This window comes from Pomacea canaliculata, linkage group LG9, assembly GCF_003073045.1.
Source record: "Pomacea canaliculata isolate SZHN2017 linkage group LG9, ASM307304v1, whole genome shotgun sequence".
Lineage (NCBI taxonomy): Eukaryota > Metazoa > Mollusca > Gastropoda > Architaenioglossa > Ampullariidae > Pomacea > Pomacea canaliculata.
This window is the reverse complement of record NC_037598.1, coordinates 9273636-9295883: the sequence shown is the minus strand read 5'-3', so window position 1 is coordinate 9295883 and position 22248 is coordinate 9273636. Positions and strand designations below refer to the sequence as shown.

The window sequence follows — 22248 nt, the reverse complement described above, 5'->3', positions numbered from 1 at the left end:
ATCGACTAGTTCACTGGGTGAATCTGAGTGAGTGATGACACCTTGAAGGTCCCCGCCATCTCATAACTTTTTTTATTTGGCGGGATGAGGTGGCGGGGAGTTGAAGCAATTGAATAATGAATCAGCACTGCGCTTGACCTCGCGCTAAAACTTCGATTCTTTACTTTATTACCTATATTCAAGCTATTGGTACAGTGATTCTTCTTTCCCCAGTACGCTTTGTTCTAGCTAGACACTTCTCACCGCACGCAAAACACACACACACGTAAGGGGTTAATGCGTTAATCTGTTAAAGACCTACCCGACTGGTGACATATCACGCTCAATAGACTCTTTCCACATTAATGGCCACGAACATAAAATCGCAAGGAGAAACACGAATATGGAGAAATTAAATAAAAACGATTTTCTCGCCTGTTGAAATCTCCCTTTGGACCAGAAGCCATGTGTGTCGCACTGGAAAACATAGGGACGGAATAAGTGGGCGCGCGTAAATTGTAATGGTCACCTGCAGTTTACAAAAGTTAACAAACATCAGCGATGTGGTTTCGTGAGGTCGTTCTGTTGGAGCATTTTGGGTTTTGGGTTTTGAACCTTCACAATTATCAGGTTCAAACACGTATGGTTTAATACCTTCCAAACTAGATAGCAGCATTTCACACTCGTCTTTGCTTCTAGCTGAAGATCGTCTAATGAACCTGATGTATTTCTCCACCTTCTAGCCATTAAAAGCTTACCGAGACACAGCGTGGACGTGATGTCGCACGTTATTCACGCGCAGCAGCGAGATTTTGTAGGACTTGCTGATTATATGTACACATCGCTAACTTTGAGATTAGATCATAAATAAACGGCGTTGTTTCAGGCGCTGAAATTTACAGAATAAATTTATATTATCTGTACTTACCAGAATCTGTTTATAGCTCGGACCAGTTGAGTAGGTCGTATAGTATTTTAAGAATATAAACACGAGAGGGATGGAGGGCTTTGGGAAGGAGAGGTAAGGAAGTGGAGGAGGACTGCTACGATTGCACTGTTTGCACACGTGCTATATAGGAAGGGTACTCTTTTTATCGAGTCGTCTAGTATAGTCTTACTTGTATGTATTGCCTTTTTCTCAATTTCGAAAGATTTTTGGTTTATTTGTTTGTTTGCGTGTTGTTTTGCAACTGATGTTAATGATGCCAAATCCCAGGGTTTGGCACACCAATATATATTGAATATAAAACAAATAGAAAATAACGACACAGAGACTGCGATGTTGTAGAAAAACATTGTGTTTCTTGTTTATTAGTACGCTGTATTTACTAATGTTGCTGGAGTCGGAACAGTAAGCTATATGCAGTATTATAATGTTCTGCCGTAATGAGAATATCATGAGATGCCACTTGGTTTTATTGACATTGATAGGCGAAGGGCCCACCGATTCGTTCTCTGCTCAGGGCTGTCATGAGCCTAGAGCCGCCCTTGGTGCGTGTATGCGTTGGGGTGAGGGTATGATGGCAATTCTGTACACATAAACAGGATGTACGTATACACTGCGACTTTCAGCGTTCTAAAGGACCTTAATTGAACACATTTATGTGATTGTGAGCGGGACATTTTTACAAGTTTGAAAGAAGCTACCAGCCTGTTCAGCCTTTAGTTTATCAGCGGACCACTTAGGTCCGAGCTCGTTACAAGACTCTCAGCAATAACGGCCCATAACTCTCCCTGAGGTAATCTTATTTTGGCCTCATCATTACTTCCCCTGGACTGTATGCCATTGCTTCCTCCTGGTTCACGCACGCACCGTTAGTAAGTGAACGCCATTATATATTCATTTGTTGTCCATTCCCTTTTCACTAGGTTTGGTATTTTACCGGCCTGCCGTATAAATTTTGAGACCGTCCCGCAAAAAGAAAATGGTTTAGATCGTCTTCACATATGTGCGATACGCTTCACGCCAGCACAGCTTGGTCATTTAATTTTTCCCCTCATCTTTCCATCTCTCTCTCCCACCTCCCTCTTGTACAAGTTGGAGACTGGAAGTACCTGTAATTTTTTTAAAGCTCATATTCTTTAGCTGGGACACGTTCTGCGTCCTATGCTGTTCTTGATTTTTGAAGGGGAAGATAAAGGAAAAGAAAGATCCTTCGTGAAGTAATTGTAGTATAGAGTTTTTGCACACCTTATGTCGGTCTTCACGTGTAAATATTGCTCCACAGCCTAAGTCAGTTCGTCCAAGCTATGTCCATTTCGTCCCAAGACCGAAAAGTCAAATTGTCCCAGGCCCGATCAGCGACGTCACCGCCACCCCATTTCGATTGCTTCCTTTCTCGCACTCCCCCCACCAGCCCCTTGTTCTGTTCACTCGGTACTGGACTAGCGGACAGGTCTGGAAATGTTGGATCCACGCCAGCTGCATGTCGTGCAATCCCTAGTAGTAAAGTAATGCTTATTGTTTCACTGTTGCAAATTGTGTCTTAATCATTTATTGATAAGTCAGAACATTGTACCCAAATCGCAGTCTAACAACCGAGATCGAGGAGAAATAACACACGTATGGCACCTTACAGGCACACAGTAACATCAATACTAATTTATATTGTGGGCAGACGCGCGCGCATTTTAGGTTTTCTTATTTTCTTTAGTTTATCTGCCAGTACTACCAGCTTTGACTATTAATCAATGATGCAATTTGCTATATGGAATTAGATAAAATACATGTTTTGATATGATACATTACATGGCATGGTCCTCTCTCTTTCAAGTAAAATACCAGCGTTGCATCCTAAATTCCATATTGCATGCACATAGATACATGCACATATAGACTACGGATCTACTGATTACATAATGCAGTCCACTTTTTAAAACTTAAAATTCATCAAGCAACAAACTTTAGATATCAGATATCGTCGTCTGTGTATAAACATGCTACTGCCAGCGTGGTTTGTGAATGAGCACCTGATCATTGATCTTCATGCATGTCCTGCGCGACTAAACCTTTGTACCTATAGGTGCTATTCAGACCGTCTCAGCAAAGAAAATTGAAGGATGCCATAAAATTCCCTTCTTTTATTTTCCTCCCTCAACCTTCCATTCGAAACCCAGACGTATGCCCAATCAGCATCTCTGGCCCTTCTGTCTCCGCCGGTGCATAAGCCCAGAGACTACTGCGTGGGAGATGGTAATACGCCAGGCTTCATGTAGATCCGCGTCTGGCTCGATGCTTCCAAAAACTCGCACAACGCACTGATAGGAAACTAATGGATAGACCAGGGCTCTGCTGGAGGTCGACTAGCCGACATAATGGTGCTCGTAAAACGATACCGCATCTGTGTTTTAGTACTATATATAACTGTCAATGTTGTGTGCTTTTTTTGTGTGTGTTCTCTCGAACTTATTTTAGTTTGTTGGTTTCAAAACAGAGGAGGTGTGTCAGTCTGTTTCTGTCTGCATTCTGGTTTATTACGTGTTGTTACGGGTTATACTTGTAATACAAGCTTTAGCGTGCACAGAATCTGTCAGGTAGTTTCAGATCAGTGATACAACGGCAAGGGTCGGACTTCAATAGACCTTACTTCACAACGTCGATGATTGTACATCCGGGAAACTCGTCTGACACAAACGACCTGCGCTTCGCTAATCGAATTCTGATGCGATGGGAAGAAAGAACAGCTTACCGTCTGGTAAACTTGATGGAAAATGGAGAGACGATAATAGAGGTTGGAGGAGGGGGTAAAGATCGTGCTGCCGTTGAAGAAAAAAAAATCCGAATTGCTGAGCAGAATTGATGTCTGACCCTAGGTACAGAGCAACCTAACTTTTCAAATCAAAAAAGTGTTTGGAGCAAACTGTGGAGTCGTTTGAGGCTGACCTGATTGTAAATTATATTTTCAGAATAAGCGAAGTTCTTTTTTTTTTGTCCGTATGCTATATTAATTACCAGAGTCTAAGCGAAGAACTTGAATCATATCACGCGATACATCGGGCTTAGTTACTGACCGCCAGATATGGACTGTGCCGTTCACTGATGTCAACTGGCTGCGGTACAAGAGCATCCTGAGCGGCATGAGGTTACCTGGCATTACCCAAACAGCTCTACTTCAGAACTACGGCGGAGATTAGTCTACTTAAGCATCATAAGCATAGCATTATCTTTCCTTTTGTGTCTTACCAGCAATGGTACTGTCTGGGACATTTCAAGGCACAACGCAGGTGCTATAGAGCAGACATAGCTGAGCTGCTGACACGTGATGGCCAACGCTCCTTTGCGCAGCTGAAAATAGCCGATAATAAATACGGGTTGTCGACAAGTCAATTTCCCTTCATCTTAAAGAGTTTTTTTTTTAAATGAGAAGAATAAGATGGGAGTGGAGGAGACAAGGAAAAAAATTGTTTCGGCATATGAGTTTATTTGCACGTGTGCACACATGTCTGGGTGTGTAGCATGTGTTTAGAGGCTTTGTAAAGGCCATGAACTCCTTCATGGAGGAGAGTGGTGTGTGTATATACTAAATAGTCGTGGTTATTATTATTGTTTGTGATGTACTTCACTGCACAGCCACAAACAGATAATTGTGCATATTAAAAGGGGTTTGTTACTACATATTTTGTCTCCTTTGGGAATTTTCTAATTATAAACGTATATATTTTACACTCACAGACTCCAAAGAGCTCCTTCGCTGTGCTTTTCATAGACACAAAGCATATTTTTCGCGCATCCAGTTACAAAAGGGCATTGTGGTGAATCAAAGGACAGCCGTACCAATTTTGTAACACCTTACAAAAGTGTTGACACTGTGGTGAAACTACAGTGTAACCAAATATGCCAGGCTAATGTTTACGTAGATAATTTTGTCTGGCCCGCGAATGATGTTAAAAATATCAAAATGGCCCTTGAATGAAAAAGGGTTCCCCACCTTGTAACACATGTATACATTTTTATTGAAGGGTATGCGAAGGGCGTATTGTATAACACGCATACATTTTTAGTTGATGATATAAGAAGGGTGTGTTATGATACACTTATTTTAGTTTAGGGGAATTGAGGAGAATTTTGTAATGCACATATAAACTATATATAGTTTACGAGGATAAAAATCGTTTGATTCGCTGTCTGCGACCTCTCGTTTTTCTAGACCAGGCGTTTTGAACCCCCCTCGGCCATCCATCTCTGTCCTGCCTTCGACCCTGGCATTCTAATGACACCCGTGGTAATGGCAACGTGTTTGGTCGTATTGTGACATACACCCTACCCATCCACTCCCGGTCCCCCGCTGGAAGTTGCTGGGCTGGTAATGAGAGTAGAAGTTGTGTTTCCTACTCCCTGACTGTGAGGGATTCTCTGCGGGTGCTGACCGCTAATTGAGGTAAATTTTGCACAACATTAGATTACGCTCTGAGCTTTGTTCGCACCTTTTTTCTGCCCCGCTACCCCCTACCCCTTTCACGCAGAAACGCACACCCATATACACGGAGAACGCTTCGCGACGGGCTGATGTGCCCTTACCGTCCACAGGCGGATTGATGGGTTTAGCGATCGAGGGCACTGCGAACCCTCCGCTACTGCTCTCTTTCTGTGGCAGATCGGTCCCAACGATTCGACTGTTTAGTAAGGCTACTCAGAGGCTAGTGACAGTGAAACGGCTGGCGTATGAAGTCACAACAGTCACAACTTAGCCAATTTCAAAAATGTGAAAGTCTTTACCACGTTCACCCAGCCTTAACCAAAAATTGGTTGCGGTCCGTATATGCACGAGTGTTGCATCTTTTTTGTTTGTTCCTCAGTTTTTTTTCCAAATTTCAAATTTGATTTATTTTCTATAAGTTCTTTTTGGCCTTTTCTTGCACGCACTCAGTGAGTGACTGACGAGAGACTCTGTGGTTCAGTCTTTGAACAAAAGATTAATATATATATATAAAACGTTTATTGTTGTGTGCGCGCGTACGTGCGAGATTAGAAAGATGGGGTGGGGTGAGGTTGTTGGATACAGGCCTTAGTCAAGATAAATCTAGTTTTCTGCGGGTGCCACAACACTAGATAATGCACAACTTATCAAACCCCACCACCACCACCACCAGATAGAGCAGGGGGAAGGAAAGAGATCCATACATACAGGTAGTCAAACCATTTTCTTGCATTAGAAGACAAGCTCAACTTGAGACTGGCAGCGGATAGTTGCTTTGAACATAAAAAAAATACTTACTATTTTGTAGTTTTAATGGATCGCCTTGTCTGTCATCACCCTGGCCTCGGAGGGTTCGCTCAACGTCGTGCTCGCTGATGACGGTAGGTCTACGGTGCACGGTCATTCCTAGCAGTCGCTGGGCTCTGTGTCGAGGCATTGAAAGGAAACAACAACAGCAAAAAAATCACAGTTCTGATTTTTCTTTTGCATTTGAAAAACTTGCGAGGTTTATTTTGGTCTTGCGTGTGGCGCAGAATAATTTGCGCCATATTCTACTACTCCGCTTTGCTGGAGAGGGGTCAAAAATAGCTTGCGCTGTCCCTCCCATTGAGGTAGAACACTTAGCGAGCAGCTGATGAGCTTGTGACATTGGTGTTTCTGTCGAGGTCTTTTTTTTTTTTTTTTGAAGTGTGGCTATGTATTGCTAGTTATAAGTCAGACACATCAAGGGAGCAGTGCAGGAAATATCCGATTTGCAAGTAGAATCAGCCAGATCGATGACACCCTGCTGACGTCACAGGCAGGCTGGCGGGGTGGCAGGCTGGCTAAAGGCAAAGTTCATGTAGGCCTGAAATAATCAGCGGTAACAATGACACCGCGTGAAAATAAATCCATGGATGACTCTGTCAGACGCCCTCAGGAAATGATTTTTCATATCGGGCAGGAGTATTTGAAAAGCGTCGACAGTTGATGCATTTGACATTTTCACTTCAGTTTGGCTTTTTTTTTTTTTTTAAAAAAAATTCTTGCCTACATCTTTTTTTCTCTGAAGAAATTGATAAATTCTCGAGTCTGATAATCGTCTTCTCAGGTCCGGTTTTTTTGTGAAAAGGTTCGCACAGAAGACAGGCATAGTCTAACTGTTCACTGTAACGTATTTCCAGCTAAGGCTGTTAACGTGGTTGAGACTTTTTAACATTTTTGAAATTTGGCAAAGTTGTACGCCTTCTTTGTTGTGACTACAAACGCCGCCCGTTCCACTGCCACCAGCCACCGACTAGTCTCGCTCCCAGTCGCAGTAAAAGGCAGATCGTTGGGACAAAGTTGTCTCAGAAAGAGACCAATCGCAAAGGGTTTGCAGTCCGTTCGATCGCCAGCAGCCATCATTCAGCAGCTGTCGGTGGATGGAGTGGGAGGGGGAAAATCGTGTAACAGAATAATGCCGGCAGTAGAGGAGCCAGCAACGTCACTCCAGGCAGCGGCCCTTGCAGGAAACATCTGACGTCAGAGGGGCTCTCATCTTGGCAGCAGCGGAGAAACTGTCGTGACGTCAATGGAGCCGTCATCGACTGGCTGGTAAACCTCGCAGACGAGGCTGGCAGTGGCATCATTCTATCTCTGGATTGTGTGGGAGTAGGCTGAGCAGTTTCAGGAGGATTTTAACGGCACGTTGCAGGTAAGTGGCTAGAGACAGTTAAGAATCAACTCTGATATATCACGTAGTTGGAAATAGGCCTAGATAACCGTCTTTTGCTATATCTTCATCTTCTTGTGGATTAAAACAGCCCAGATGGGTTCCGGAAGATAAAGGTTTTCGCCCGTCCGAGAAAGAGCATATGTGTCTGATATGGTTGCGGGTGATCAAGTAATGTTACAATGTGTAAGTTTTGTAGGTTTACTGCTTTTGCTTATTAGTTTTTTTTTAGTTTTGAACCGTTTCTTTGAGATAATGACGAGAAACTTAAAGTCCTCGCAAAATCATCAACTTCGTGAATCATAAGTTAACAGACTAGATAGTCTGCCCTGTAGTTGTTTTCGCACGTCTTATAAGTGACTTTTAGCTGCTGTGTTAATACTTGTACGGTTGTTAATAGAACTGAAAACAGTAGAAAGCGTGTCCACAGAAGGACACCGACAAATGTACTTACATGGTCACGTGCTGCCCTGAATAAAACACCTAAATTAAAAAAAAATGTTTTATAACTTTCCTCTCTACGCATAATCATTGAATTTGGAGTTTGGTCCCAGCAGTTTACAGACAACTGAATACCACTTTTCAGATGAAAGAACGCTACACCATCACACAACAGTATATTTCACAATAACGCTTCCAGATTCAGTGGGGTAATGAAGGGTATGGGCAAGGGATTGGCAAACTACAGAAAGCCTTATTAAAGGGTTTCATGCGATCGAGGCTGACGCCATCTTATGTTCGGAGAGTGGTAGCGGTGGGGAGGTGGGGTGAGAGGGTTTGATGTCAGACGGCTTCTGGCACTGTTCTTGAAACAGCAGTGAGCCTTTCTTGCGCTACTTGTCAGGCCGTTCTACTGGCTTGTGTTGTGTCAATGTCTGTCCCTGTTGCTGGCACTTTCCACGGACGGGCCAGCTGATCGATAGGCAACCACTCCTATTGGCTCTCCCCTCCTCTCTTTCTCTCCCTTCTCTGCTAGGGATCGAAATAGCTCTGCGATGAGGACGACCCCCTACTCCTTTCCTCCCTCTTCCCCCACTCGTGCTCCTCCATGTCCATTGTACTTGTAAGCAGAAGGGCATACGTTCATGAACTTCGCCCAGTTCTTAAGCCTTCGGTCAGGAGCAACCCTCGGGCTGTTCAATAGGCGCATTATCTCAGGCTCGAAGGTCTTAAGGTTTTCCCAGTTGACCTGTGTGTGTGTGTTGGTATTATTAATGTTGTAACAAGTTTGTTCCTCTACACTGATTTCTAGCAGCGAGCAGGAATGAAATAAGTGAAAAGTATATCAATCATTGTACTAAAAAAAAATGTTAATTTGAACACTGCAAGGACTCTGTCAGTAGAACGACAACAGCTTGACGAATGAGATTAGCTGGAAAAGTCGGTGAAAGTGAATTGTGGTAGCGGCGATGGAGGTAAGAGGATGAAGGAACGCGTCCAGACAATTTCCATAGAAATTATGAAAGGTCTTGGGTTATATCGGACACCCCATCGATTCCGAACACATGAAGTAAATCAATTTTAAACGGAATGAGAGTGGATTGGGTGTGTGGGTTGGCGGGGGGGGGGGGGGCTTACACATTTCAATGTCTACTGGATGGTTAGACGGGTGGACTCGGATAACTTGATCATTGGTGAATGCGAAGATAAATCTTAGCAAGACGATTGGTGAAGTACGGTGGTGTGCTAAACTTGGGACCTTACTGCGCATATCTCCATGCTGCTGGTCCCGTGCTTCGGCAGCTGAAGGGAAACGGAGCAAGTAGGCAATTAAATATTTTTATGAACCTTGGGTCTTCTTAACACGTTATCAAGTATGTGACTATAGTGGGCAGAACTATTGTCACATAAAACAATTGTCAACATGATCATTTGTTAAGAAGACACTGACGTGTTTATTCATCCGTGCGAATAAGCCAAATGACTGGAGACAACGTATGACCTATTCTGTGACAAGTACAGCTAGGTTTTACGAAGGAAGCTAGTTCGCAGTTTCATCCTTTAGCTCTGCTGCCACCAGTGGACAGGCAAATGAACTATTGGTATTAAAGCCCCCACTGCCCCCATAAACGACTCCATGATCCTACGTGATTGGGCGTGGGCTGACGGTATCCATGGTTACGTCTTCGACCCAGAAAAGTACTCCACCATCACACAGTGAGGGAGTTACGCGTGCGTGCTTCTTTGTCTTCGTCTGTTCGATATTAATACCATCGGATTGTAGACTCTCTAGCGCCTCTTCTCTTTCTCTCAATGGTTTACGTTTCCTCTCGAGCCGCACTCCCACCTCTCTCTCTAGCAGTCTCGCTAGCGTGAATTCTCTCGCTTTCTGATTGGTGACTACGCTTGTTCACCATCGTTATTTATGTAGATAACCTTTTTTTTCAAAACTACAGTTTTAAAAAAAAAAACAGAACTCGATGAGCTGTAAAATGAGGTTTTCAGCTAGTTCGTGGCGGTACCAGATCTCTTAATGTGATCGGGGTAGCGAGGGGGCAGAACGAACGTGGGCTTCACGTGCAGAGATGCAATCCAGCTATAAATAGCATCGCCACTGTCACACCTAGGGCACAAAACAGATCGTAGGCAGACGGCAGAAGTGTCGCAAGACTCAGCGCCTGGTTTACAGACGAAAGCAGTGCCATCGTCGTTTAGAGCACTGTACGAGATTTTTCTTCGCCATCTCACCCCCATAACATGCCTCACTTATAAAAATATCAAATGTCGACTGCTCGTTCTTGCTATATGAACATTATTCTTTTCCTGTTGACAGTATACATTCTTCTGAAGTCAGTTTTCGAATCAGCCCATCAAGACTTTTTTCAAACCACATTTTGATTTTGTCTTGCTGGTACCGTTTGTATGGGTTTGCGGTGTCCCTGTGTTGACTCTTCTTTGCACGAGTAGCATTGTGGGTGCGCCTTGTACCTTGAGTTGGGAGTCGTACAATTCCAACTAGTTATCTCGCGACCGTGCCTGTTGGACGACAGGTGAAAATTGTGTCATAAAGAGAGTATATAATCCATAACTTGGCGGTAGGGGGATTTGGGGGGAAATCCGTCCTACCACAAGGTGGGCGAGAGGCGGGGGCTGGCGAGATAACGAGTTGATATTATTATAATAATAAATTGCAAATTATTGTGGAAAAGATTCTAGTATTGAGGTGGACCAGGGACTACCGCTTATGCCTTGAAGACCGAGCGCATATTTTCTGTTTTAAAAAATGTAAAATGTCCACATTAGTAAGTAACAAAAAAATCTGAAACTAAAATACAAAACTTTTGACAAGGACTTCGCTGAACGATGACGCCATTCGACATTTGTTATGGAGATGGCTGGCATCGAGGCTGGCACAGAAATGGCAGCACAGTCAGCTCCCTAGTTGATAACGATTACGACAGTACCACTAAAATATCTTGACTTTTCCCCCTGTCGATAGAGCAGTTTATTATCAGTTTCTTCATCCAGAACACCCGGCATCTCCAGGTTCAAATAGTTTCAGTAGTAGTTTTCGTAGCAGCATCGTCACCAGCGTGATTTTCTGTGTCGGTTATTATTCCCTATTACTTACGCTTGTTAATACGGTTTCACATTTTCATTATACAGAATTTAGTGATAAGTTTCAATGCAAGATGCTGGCTGTCATTAAAGACCCAGTGGACCACATGGCTTCCTTGAATGACTCGGAGATGCAGAGATAGAAATTTTTCCCCCAAAAAGAATGTAATATTTCTTATTCGCGATCGATGTCTTCGTTGCTCTGCTCATCTTCAGGCACCATGCTTAAAGCACACAAAGGATATCATAGATGCTAATTAGCAACACTTTTTGACGGTAATTAAAACTGATTCTTCCTGTATGATTAGAAAAGATCGCGAAACTGAGATGCTCAGGGTGCAAAAATTTCCGAGCAGAGCTTGATTTACGCTCATCATGCCCCCACCCTATTTTTAACTTTTTCTTTTTTGTAGGGTTGGTGGTGGTATTTTCTTACTAACTCATAAGCTAACAAAAGGAAGACCTATGCAGGGTTGCATTTGGAAGCACGGTGCTTATTCACAAATGAGCCTCGCTGGCCTTCCCTTGCACCTGAGTGATCCGTTGTGACGTAGACCATACGCACCTAGTACTTTATTGAATCACAACTAGGCACTAACCAGCAGCATATGGTGTCACTGATCATAACTTCACTAGTCCTGTTGATGTCATCGACCTTCATTTCAACATCGGAGCTGTACTATTGACGAATGATTCCATCGAGCTTAATTTCAGTCTTTTTGATGACCCTGGCCTTCATTTTAGCTGTCTGGGTGACTTCATTGGCATCACTTTCACCAATCATGTAGGTATCATCAACCATACTTTCCCGCATTCCTGCGAAGTTCTGTATGTACAAGTGGCCTGTCTTCTTCTGGAACAGCTCTGGAGTCGAAGCTAATGGAAGGCTAGCGTCACGTCGAAAATATTCCTGGGGACTATGTCTGGAGAGAAGTCTGGAGACCAACAGTGGACACTTTTCTCCTGTACTTAACGATTTACCTCTAAGCCGTCTGGATTCTTTGGTTTAATTTGGCAAGATAAAAGTTGTTGTCATTATTGTGATCATTCTGTATTTTTCGCCTGCCGTTGCCGTACCACGTCAATAATGCATTTTCTGACAGTCGTGGTATTATCACACCCCTTTAAGAGCTTCGGCTGAAGATGAAGAATTAATGTTTGGCTCAGTAATAGTTCTTGAGAGGTTTCTCGTGGGTATATCAGTTGATGTATCGCATTTTAGAGCGTTTGACTGGCCACAGCGAGATTTTATATGGTTAGTTAATCTGTATTCACCGTGTTATGTATGCCTCGAGATCGAAGTGTTAATAAAATGCTTCAGAAAGCAACGTTATCTTGCTTGTCTTTGAATATATTTTCCCTGATAAGGTTATTGCAGCTTGTTTGCTTTTTCATTATTGATAAACCTCGACATACTGCTTTTTTTCTCCAATGTCTCTTTTTTTTTTAAAGAGATAAGCAATCTAGAAGTGTGTTTTGCTTTAGGCATAATCTCTGCATCAGTCTGAAGGGAGGAAAAATATTTTGACAACAGTTAGAAAGATCAGGCTACTAGACAAGACGCATCTGATCCTTGGGGAATCGCTTTCTCTTTTAAATGTTTCACAAACTGCAGGCTTTTTTTATTCCTTCAGCAGCTCGCCAATCCATCTTTAACCAACCCCACCGCCACAAAAAAGTTTGGAATGTTGCTGCTCATCAAGTCTTCGAGATTTCTCGTTCGTCTCAACAAAGTTGCTTTTTTTTTCAATCCTCCATTGTCTCGTAAGCAGCGCAGACCCAAAGATCCACCTTTTTCTGTTCACGCCTGCAGGAGGATAATGTTTAAAGTGCGTGGGCACGTCGCGGAATCGCTTTCGCTCGCCACCGATGCTGACGTGGACATCCGATCGGAAAGAGCTTGGCACGCTGCCATTTTACTTTTCTGCTCTCATGATCGGACGCGAGGGAGAGTTGAGTAGATGAGATTTGGCGGAGAGGGGGATGGAGCCCGAATCTCAAGACGATTTACCATATTTGTCTGAGAGGAGGGGGGCTGGATTTACTTGTTTCTTGGCATTGCGCATGTCTTTAATATGTTTCTCCTCTATCTAGCGCACTTCTCCCAGTTTATCCAGCTGAGAAATGGATTCCTGGCTCCTTAGAGTTGGGGTGGGAACCTATTTTCTTTCAAGGCCCAACAGGTTTAAGTGGGGGACTGAAAACACTTTGCATTTTATGGATGGGAAGGACGGAGTTGCTATTGGACCAACTCAGATTTATGCTAGTCAGCTGGGCTGTTCCCGAAGTCTTGGGATAAAAATGCTTTGTGAAAGCGTTGGATTATTAAGAGTGACCATGGCACCCCGCATTCCTACTGCGACACGGTTTCCTTTTCACAGACCTAAGGGCAGAGATGTTGCGTCCCGAATGTTTTGTGTCCTACAGCTTCAAGTTTAAGACCACTAGTACTTGTACATGCATCATTCTCGAAAGGGCGGTCCATTGGCGCCATGGTTAGCGCCTGTCACCAGTACAGTGAAGGTTGGCTATCATGGGTTCAGCTCTTGAGAGGGCACGGTGTTCTTTCTCTGCACGTGGAATCTGTCTTCACGGCTGGCTGCCTTGCCGTGATACAGCCTTAGTTACTGGCTTGGCGTAAAACAATTTTCTCCCCCCCCCCCTTTCTGTGCTCGAGACCAGCTAGTTCTCTTCCTAAAATTCTACCAGACTACATACAATGCAGCTCTGTGCTCTCATAGTTGTGAAGATACCTTCTTCAGTTTAAAAAAAAAATTATATTCATTACTACTACAAATAATCATATATAATAATTCAGTGTCCCTAGAAGACGAACTTTCTCTGAAAATTGCAGTATTATCTTAGACTACAAGTCACACTGAAAAGGTAGCTTTGTTATGGTTAAAGACGTTACTAGACTGAACGCTCCTGCGTTTCACATACTTATCACCACCCCACTTACAGTTGATTGACTAGGTTGCTATTCTATCTCATCCAAGTGTGTTGCTGGTGCTGGACATGTGTTCCTTAACTTTTTTAATCAGGCGGAGATTGCGTGATTGCACTTTTTTTCTTTTCTTTTTTATTTTTTCATCACGGTGCGCACGTAGTACGAAACAAAAACGACTGAATGTTGGATCTGTGAGAGACCCAGAGATGCACTCCCTCCGTCCTCACACACCCAGCCCTGCAAGTTTCTAATGAGACGGTGAGTGCAGTCCGATCCCCGTAAGCCGATAGCATCGGTAGCGCCAAGGCTTCAGTCGGTGTCTGTAAACTAGCGACATCACACCGCAGCATACACCATGCAAGCTGTGCGTTATCGTTCATCTTCGCAGTGTTTGTTTTCATTCTTTACAGATATTGTTCTTCCGTTCTATTCCGTATGATTGTGTCGCTTTTTCTCATTACTTCCTTATCTTCTTTCCGTATATTGACAATCTCTCACACACAAACACGAAGCAAACAAAGAAACGCACAAACGCGCGCATTCTCAAGCGCAAGCACAAACCACTTTCTGCGTATTTGTAGGTTGTTGGTGTTCCGAGATGCAATCGAGCTATAAGCAGCATTTCCACATTTCAAAAAACCTGCGATTTTGAAAAAAAAAAACCTAGCTAAATAATCACGTGGCATATTGTTGTTGTTGTTGTTGGAATGTTCATAATCTGTAAACTTTCATCAAAGCCACGTGAGGCAGGTGCAGAGTGAGAGGGGTGTCACTTACATCTGTCGCAGCTGGTTGTCGTCTTGTTAACTCAGATAGGATGCTACTTATTTTTAACTTCTACGTTGTTGTTCTCACTTTGAGCAGTGTGTGTCAGTTGTAGTACGGACGTGTAGAGGTGGACTGCTGTCTGTCTGCCGAGACCAACGCTTGGCCTCTTGGGAAGTTTCTCCTCTGTTAGTCTCGGCGAGCCCAAACAATGAATGTGACTAAACCGGAAGCTTTATATACATCATCGTTTTAGTAAATCCCAATAAACCAAAAAGTAAACATACATTGTCAAATGACTTGTAAACAAGATATCAGGTTTGCATAATTATTGGAAAAGGAAATCAGGCCACGACATAATGCATGAATTATTAAATGAACGCTATTAATAGCAGCGATTTTTTTTTAATCTGGCGTTTATTAGCCTAGAATCTGAACCTGTTAGCGACGGACTAAGAGTTAATTGCTTAGCGTGGTAGTAAACGTCGAGCCGCACAAACCGCATCTACCTAAGCATTGTCTCTGTAAGTCAAATCTGAATAAGGAGGTTCATAATTTGGCCAGGGCTCATCGCCATCTGTGTTTGTGATGGAGTGCGAATCAAACACTGGTGGGGCGCGGCACGCAATAACGCGCAGCTTTAACGTTTGGCTTGAACTTCATCGACTGAAGGCACGTGCCGGCTCCAGGTGACAGTTGCTCGTGCACATCAGCGTGTCCTTACCCGCCCCAAGGATGCACATCAGAAGACGCCCCTTCCTTCCCCATCCCTCCCTAGCGTCAGACTGACTAGCTCAGCGTTATTACCTTCATCGTCGTATGAGTTGACGCTGTCGCGTGTTCGTCGGAGGTTGGAGACGGGCTTGGTGTATGCAGCACCGGATAGATGTGGGCGAATGTAGCTTGGCAGATCTTCTGTAAGACAATTTTATACGATGTTTATGTCTTTGTCACTGTGGTTGTTGCAGTAGATTATTTTATCTGTAGTTATTTTCCTTTAACCGTGTTCTTCTGTTTCTGCAAAGTAAGTTGATCTTATCACCATCCCGCTTTACGCTTTCTCTCCTTTCTCATCTGTTTCTTTGTTTGTTTTCTGCTCTCGAGTCCTTTTGTTAGACCTCTTTCTATTCTTCTGCTTTCTTCCTGTTTTTTCTCTCTTTCTTTCGTGCTGTGTATTTGGAGACGGCCTTTCTCAGTGAAGGAGGGCCACCAAAAGCGCTGGAAGCAAGACGTGGTGGCACCTGGCCATGGCAGATAATCGATCTCCACGATACATAAAGCGACCATCCCTGTAAAACCCTTTTCTCCACTTGACTGGCACTGTGCCACACACAAGAGATCCACAAATATTCTTTGGTAAATCACATGTTGGAAGTATCCCGTCTTTTAGTGCAGTACCAGCGTGTTCGCGTTTTCAGTCCAGACCCGTAGTGTTCACTTCTGTTAATCTTGAGCTGGCGCTTCGTAATCCACTACTAAAAATGTTTGCCTCTTTTACTTTAGAAAAGATTCTGTATCCGCCCCTTGTATAATTGTAGTGATCCTTTGCCTGCTGATTTCTAGCATGGAACCCTTGTGACGCTCGGGGTTTAAGGCTTCCACTTGGCAATCCGTTTGGAATAGCTTTTCGTAGATATGTGCGGTTTTAACGACGAGCTTTGACAATCCTTTATACCTGCATTGTGTGTGAGAGAGAGAGTGTGTGCACACGCATGTACACGAGAGGAAAGAATGTAGGGGGAAGAGAATGAGTGCGCGTGTGCCTGCCTTCGTGGAATAGACAGACGCAGAAAAACAAAGACATGTTTCTAGTCCCTTCGTGTCATTATTCAGCATTAATGTAACTGCAATAACTATGTTGACGAAAGTACAAAAATACGCAATCAGTGTCATCGGTGCTAATGCGTATTATCGGCGCTCGGCATCACATCTTTTGAATTTGTCGGCTGTTTACAGATTTGTTGATTTTTCTCAAACACTAGTATGACTTCTTCCGTATAACGCCATCCATATTTTAAACATTATAAACGATTTTTGCTTGCAGTAATATTGGTAGAATTTGTTCGGATACGTGGGGTTTTTTCGTTAGTTTTTTTTTAATTACATAAATTTTTCTTTTGATTATGGATTTGTTGTAACTTTATTCTTTTGTTAAAAAATTTTAAACGGGTTTCATGGGATTCGAGTATCGATAACTTACAAAAAAAGTATGTTTGATTTGATTTCTCAGTCTGAAAGCCCGCGGTTCAAATAGTAAATGGAGAAATTCTATTTTTTTTTTTTTTTTTTTATTGGAGACGATTTGTCGCAATCCTCTCTGCCTGTAATGCTGCTTGTACTTTCAATCTTAGTTTTAGTTCACTGACGTGGCTGCTTGTTCCGGCTAATGCACGGGTTTTTTTTTTTTTTTTATTCTTGTTTCGAAAACGTTTCGTCGATGCTGCAGGCAAGCTAGACATTCGAAGGAGGCCATATGGTCCGGTCTTTTGCGCTCACACAGCATTTCCATTTACCATGATCATCCGTCTGGCTGCTGAATGGTTAGTAAGTCTGAAGAGACTGGAAGACCTTGTCTTTTGTTCCCACCCCACCCAAAAAAACAAAAAAACAAAACAACGACAAGCAACCTGTTGTGTTCGCTGTAGCGAACTGTGTGTCGACTGTTTAGAACGTCTGAACAGACCGACAAGTCTTATCTTTCGCTTGCAAGAAGTAGTTGGCTCTGTTGTCTGTGGCCAACTGTCTGGCTGTCGACTGGTGCCTACACTCCAGGAGTAATCGATTGCAGCCCACCTCTTTCCCTTTCCTTCTTTCTCCCTCCTTCTATCTCCCTCTCTTACTTGCCATTTCTTTTTGTGTGAGAAGGGAGGGTAGACGCTGCTTTTGTTAGATATATCGGTTTGGCTATTCTGGCCCGCGGGCGAGGTTTTTTTTTTTTTTCAGAATTGTTCTTTGAAGATTTTTCCGGCGTAATGCTCATGAAGCGATTAAGTCTTTACGGACATTTGCGACCACTTACGACTGATTATTTCTGGTTGTCTTTTTTTTTTTTGGGGGGGGGAGGGGGGAGGACGAGGGCACAAGAAAAGACGTCCAGAAACTTTGTTGGTAAAGATGACACGCGCCCCAATTGTCTGCTTGCTGCTGTGCTTTTGCAGACAGACTTTGTTTCTTTGCCTTGCTACGCTACCACTGGGATTATGTTCTCCTTCAGCCACGTAGATACCATCAGTATTATAGACACAGCTGATATAAAACAGACCGAAATGTTGGTAGTACTCAAGTAGAACATTATTACGGGGTATGAGAGAGCTGCGGAACTACAATTGTGTTGTGTGCAGGGTTAGGCATTCACTTGAAATAGACTATTCAAGACAACTGGATCCGCTCACGTAGTCACCTTTCGCCACCATTCGTGAAAAGCTTCCGTGCAGCACGTTCCACTTTCCATTAGATTACATACCAGCATCCACTGATATCATAGAAATATCATAGAAAGGAGCTGCCATGGGTACCCAAGTGCAGTGGGAAACTCTACACCACAGCATGCTGTCTTCTAAACTCATCATAGCGTGTATCGTTGGCAGCCATAGCAATCCCAACTGCAGTAAAAAGGTAAACGTAGTCCCGTGACTTTACACTACGGTCGTTGGGGACTGAGGCGCCAATAGACCGCTAGAGATTTTGTGAGGGCAGAGCCCGTCTCCTCGCTGATTTACCTTCTCCATCCCTCTGAGGAGTAGGTACCCATCACACAGCTGGGTCAGCTTGGGAAAAATATGCTTTATTCGTCGGGTATCGAACCGTCTAGTGTGCGCTTCTTCAGGTTGGATCCTTTAGACTGCTCCTATAACTCTTGTGCTATCCGCTTTCCCCACCCCTATTGTATTATAATGACGGGCTCGCCTCAAGTACCCGCTGCTATGCACCTCGAGTGGCAGATGTTTCGCTCTTCCCGAGTAACAAGAGAAGATTGACAATCTCATTCTGGAGTACACAGTACACTGGTCATTTTCTTGTACGTAGCAATTTTTCGTCAGCAAGCCTAGCGTGTTGAAGTCTTACTTAGCTTCACAGCGATGACTGATATAATTAAATATTTTCATTTTAATAATGTGAATGGACAAACAGTTCTGCTTGTAGCTTGAGTGCATCTTTCCCTCCTCCCTCTCTCTCCCTCTCTCTATCAAACATATGCGCGTCTCATACAAGCTGCATTAGGAATTTTTTACCTTATAAGCTGCAGCTGTTCGCCCAAGATAAATTTGGTTTTTAATATACCGTTGCGCGCCAGTACACACACACACACTTGCACACGCGCGTGTATACATGCACAACCCTCTCCTAATAATAATTATAGTATGTAGAGATACATCTGGGTCTAAGATGCCGGTCTGGGTTTCAACTGACTGGTTATTGTGAGTGTACTTGAATGCTTTCCTGCAACTTAGGGTAACATCTGGCGCAGAGAGAGAGATGGGGGATAAAGAGAGAAGGATAGAGAGAAAGAAACTGGAGTGGGGTGAGAAATAAAAAGTTGGCGTTGTAACTGATTACATTTTGTTCGTGATTTTTGTGCGCACGTTAACACATTTCTTGTCTGTGCTATTTGGAGAAAGGCCAAGACAATATGAGAAAATGCAAGAAGAGAACTAAGATAATGGAAAACAATTTTTTGAAAAAGAAAAATTCAGTTATTGTCAACTGATTGAAGACCACTTCCAAAACCAACTTCATTATTTCGTGTTTGTCGAACCTCTGTTATGGACTGGATAAACTTAGAGCCTATTAATCGGAAATTCGTCGTGTTTGTTTAGCGGCTGGTTCCGATTGCACTGTTTGTGGAGTGCTGCGTGTACGGATGGTAGCATTGAAATGTGTGTGTTGGTGGTTGTGGTGGTGTGGGAGTGGGGAGACTGGACGCAGGATCATCACAAGTCTAAAAACTAGCAGCATTTTAGTACTGAAACTGCCCCATACACCTCAGCAGTAATATATGGCAGGAAACTAGTGTGTTTGAGGATAAACCTGTAGTGCTTATGAATTCCTTCATTTGCTATAATGTAAATAATGTAAGCATATATCATGATAATGTATTACGTCATTGGAAACATACTGTAGAAAAGACGTTATAAACAACATAGAAACAACAACCCGTGTAAATAACCCAATTAAAGGTGATTTAATGCTCTGGATGAAGTAAGATGGGGGTAGTCAGTTGGGAGGGGGAGGAGTAGTGGAGAGTATAAGGCTGCTCCTTTCCATTTCGCTGTGATTTCCAAGTTTGGCTGCCACTCTGTTGTCCAGATCATAACAGACACTGACTCCTTACTATCTTTCTGGTGGTTTTACGGCAGTAAAATCAACATACGTGATCTTGTGGCCATGCGGTTGCCATGGCGACGCTGACACGAGTACAGGTGGAAATGGAAAGTGGCCGACTGCAAGCGGGTGTTTGAATGGTTGAGGGGCGTGGGTACACATGCTGGAGGGTTGTTGTGGATGAAGAGGATACAACATCCGCATTGAAAATGGGAGTGTCAGAAAATGCAAAAATAGACGAACACTCGCATCTACGTTAAGGATGGGTGTGTGTGTGAGAGAGAGATAAAGAGAGAGGTGAATTAAAAAAAATGTTACATCTACGTTAAAGATGTTAGTGTAAGAGAATGCAAAAACAGAGAACGCTTGCATCCTCGTTAAGAATGGGAATGTGAGAGGAAGAAGGACGCTTGCGCTCACGACGTCCGTGACTAGAAAGACTGCGTCTTGTGTGCTTCGTCGACTTGGGGACAGTCTGGTCTGTTAATATAACAAAATGTAAGAGTGAATGAAGTGCCAGACAACACTGCCATTTGCTATGCTGCAGTATCAGGAGAGACTTTGCACTGGCAAAAAAAAAATGTATTTGCTGTGTGCATGCTGTAGAGAGGTGCACAGCAAGCTCTGTATGTGTATGTGTCAGAGAGATAGAGATGGATACTAAATAAATTATACATGTTTTTGTTTGACAGAGGTGGACACCAAGATGAAGTTCAGCCTCGAGCCGCCGCCGGGCCAGAGTGCCTTCGAGCAGTGGAAGGACGCCATGAAAGCGGTGGGGCGCCTACCTATGGGCATTCCACCCGAGTTCCGCAGAAAGGTCAGTAAGGCGGCCCTCCTACGCGCTTTCCGCCTGTGTACAGCGTGTACTGCTTGTGATGATGCTCGCTTGTAATCGATGATGTCGAGGTGCGCTGACTGGAGCCTAATACTTGTGCGTGTGTAGATGTGTCTGCGTACAAAGGACGATGATCGGGCAGACAGACTGACCGACAGAGAGGCTGAACTCGTCTTTTAGAAGGCATTAAACAAAACTCGCCATCATCACACCTATGATTTCCATTGGAAGGAAGAGGGATAGTGTGTTCAGCTCTTGGGATATCGATTATTTATGACATTCGCCGAGCAATAACAACAAATGATGATAGACTATCCTGTTCGGTTTGCAAGCTGTTGCTTTGCTAACCGCTCAGCATTTTCTTAATTCATGTTTTGGAACATTTGTATTGCCCTAATGCTATTGTGAAAATTGAAACGGCCTTTGCCTCCCACTTCCCCGAAGTAGCCCAACCCTTCCTTCTTTGAGAGAGCACTTCCAATTTTCGTAAACTAATACGACAAATAGCTAATTACTTTGGGTTTGAAGATCGTAACAGTGATTTGATGTAAATAATCACTTGTTCACATGCAGTCCCTTTGTTGCTAAGCGTGAGTCGTCCTAAATATTTAATTGAGAAGTTTTGTTTGGAATTGTCTCTTTCATTTTGGCTGTTTTCGGTCGTTTCTCGGCTTTCCTTATCTTGATAAAAATGTCACAGCTAAAGACTTCGTAGTTGTGAGATAGTAAATGGATATGCGTTCTTCCCTCCCCCAACAGTTTATGTTGTTGATCCTACTTATTTCTCTTGGCAGTCAAGGCGGCTATTATGTAGTGTTTTATATCTTGGTTAGAAGAATTCTCTACAAGCTCTGCTGCCTACATACATTGTTCCTTTCTGTCCCAAATTATACAACCGGCGACAGTGACAAGTGCATCGTGAGCGTGAAAGTTCTTTCGTGAGCTTTTTATTATCCTTGGCGAAATTATCGGATTGCTACAAACCAAAATTTGTGATCGTGTCTGTCTGTGGCGTAGGTGTGGCTGAGCCTGGCTGACCACTACATCGGCCAGCTGAAGCTGGACTGGCACAAGACTGTCCGCTTTGCCTTCAATGAACGCAGCAACCCGGACGATGATAAGCTGGGCCTACAGATTGTTAAGGTATCATAAGGCTAATGTCCCTTTGTAATAGCTGCATTCTCCTCAAATAAGAGCCCACAGTTCACTTTCTTTCTCTCTCCAT

At 43.4% G+C, this 22248-nt stretch overlaps 2 protein-coding genes across 3 annotated transcripts in view; one reads left to right on the top strand and one right to left on the bottom strand.

The window, feature by feature from the left end:
- The window catches only part of LOC112571635 (transmembrane protein 209-like), a 29601-nt gene extending 22711 nt beyond the window's left edge, over positions 1 to 6890 (bottom strand). The window contains exon 1 of the mRNA XM_025250778.1: positions 6195 to 6890. The gene's annotated coding sequence lies outside the window, so the exon portion shown is untranslated. The remainder of the gene's footprint in view (positions 1 to 6194) is intronic.
- LOC112571634 (TBC1 domain family member 30-like) overlaps positions 1 to 22248 on the top strand; it is a 39803-nt gene that overhangs the window by 8854 nt on the left and 8701 nt on the right. The window contains exons 1-3 of one of the 2 annotated variants that reach the window (XM_025250773.1): positions 6939 to 7572; positions 20878 to 21005; positions 22041 to 22166. In XM_025250773.1, coding sequence (XP_025106558.1) covers positions 20892 to 21005; positions 22041 to 22166 — 240 coding nt within the window. In that variant the 5' untranslated portion in view covers positions 6939 to 7572; positions 20878 to 20891. Of the gene's footprint in view, positions 1 to 6938; positions 7573 to 20877; positions 21006 to 22040; positions 22167 to 22248 lie in introns of those variants that run through there. The other variant, XM_025250772.1, reaches the window with a different exon arrangement.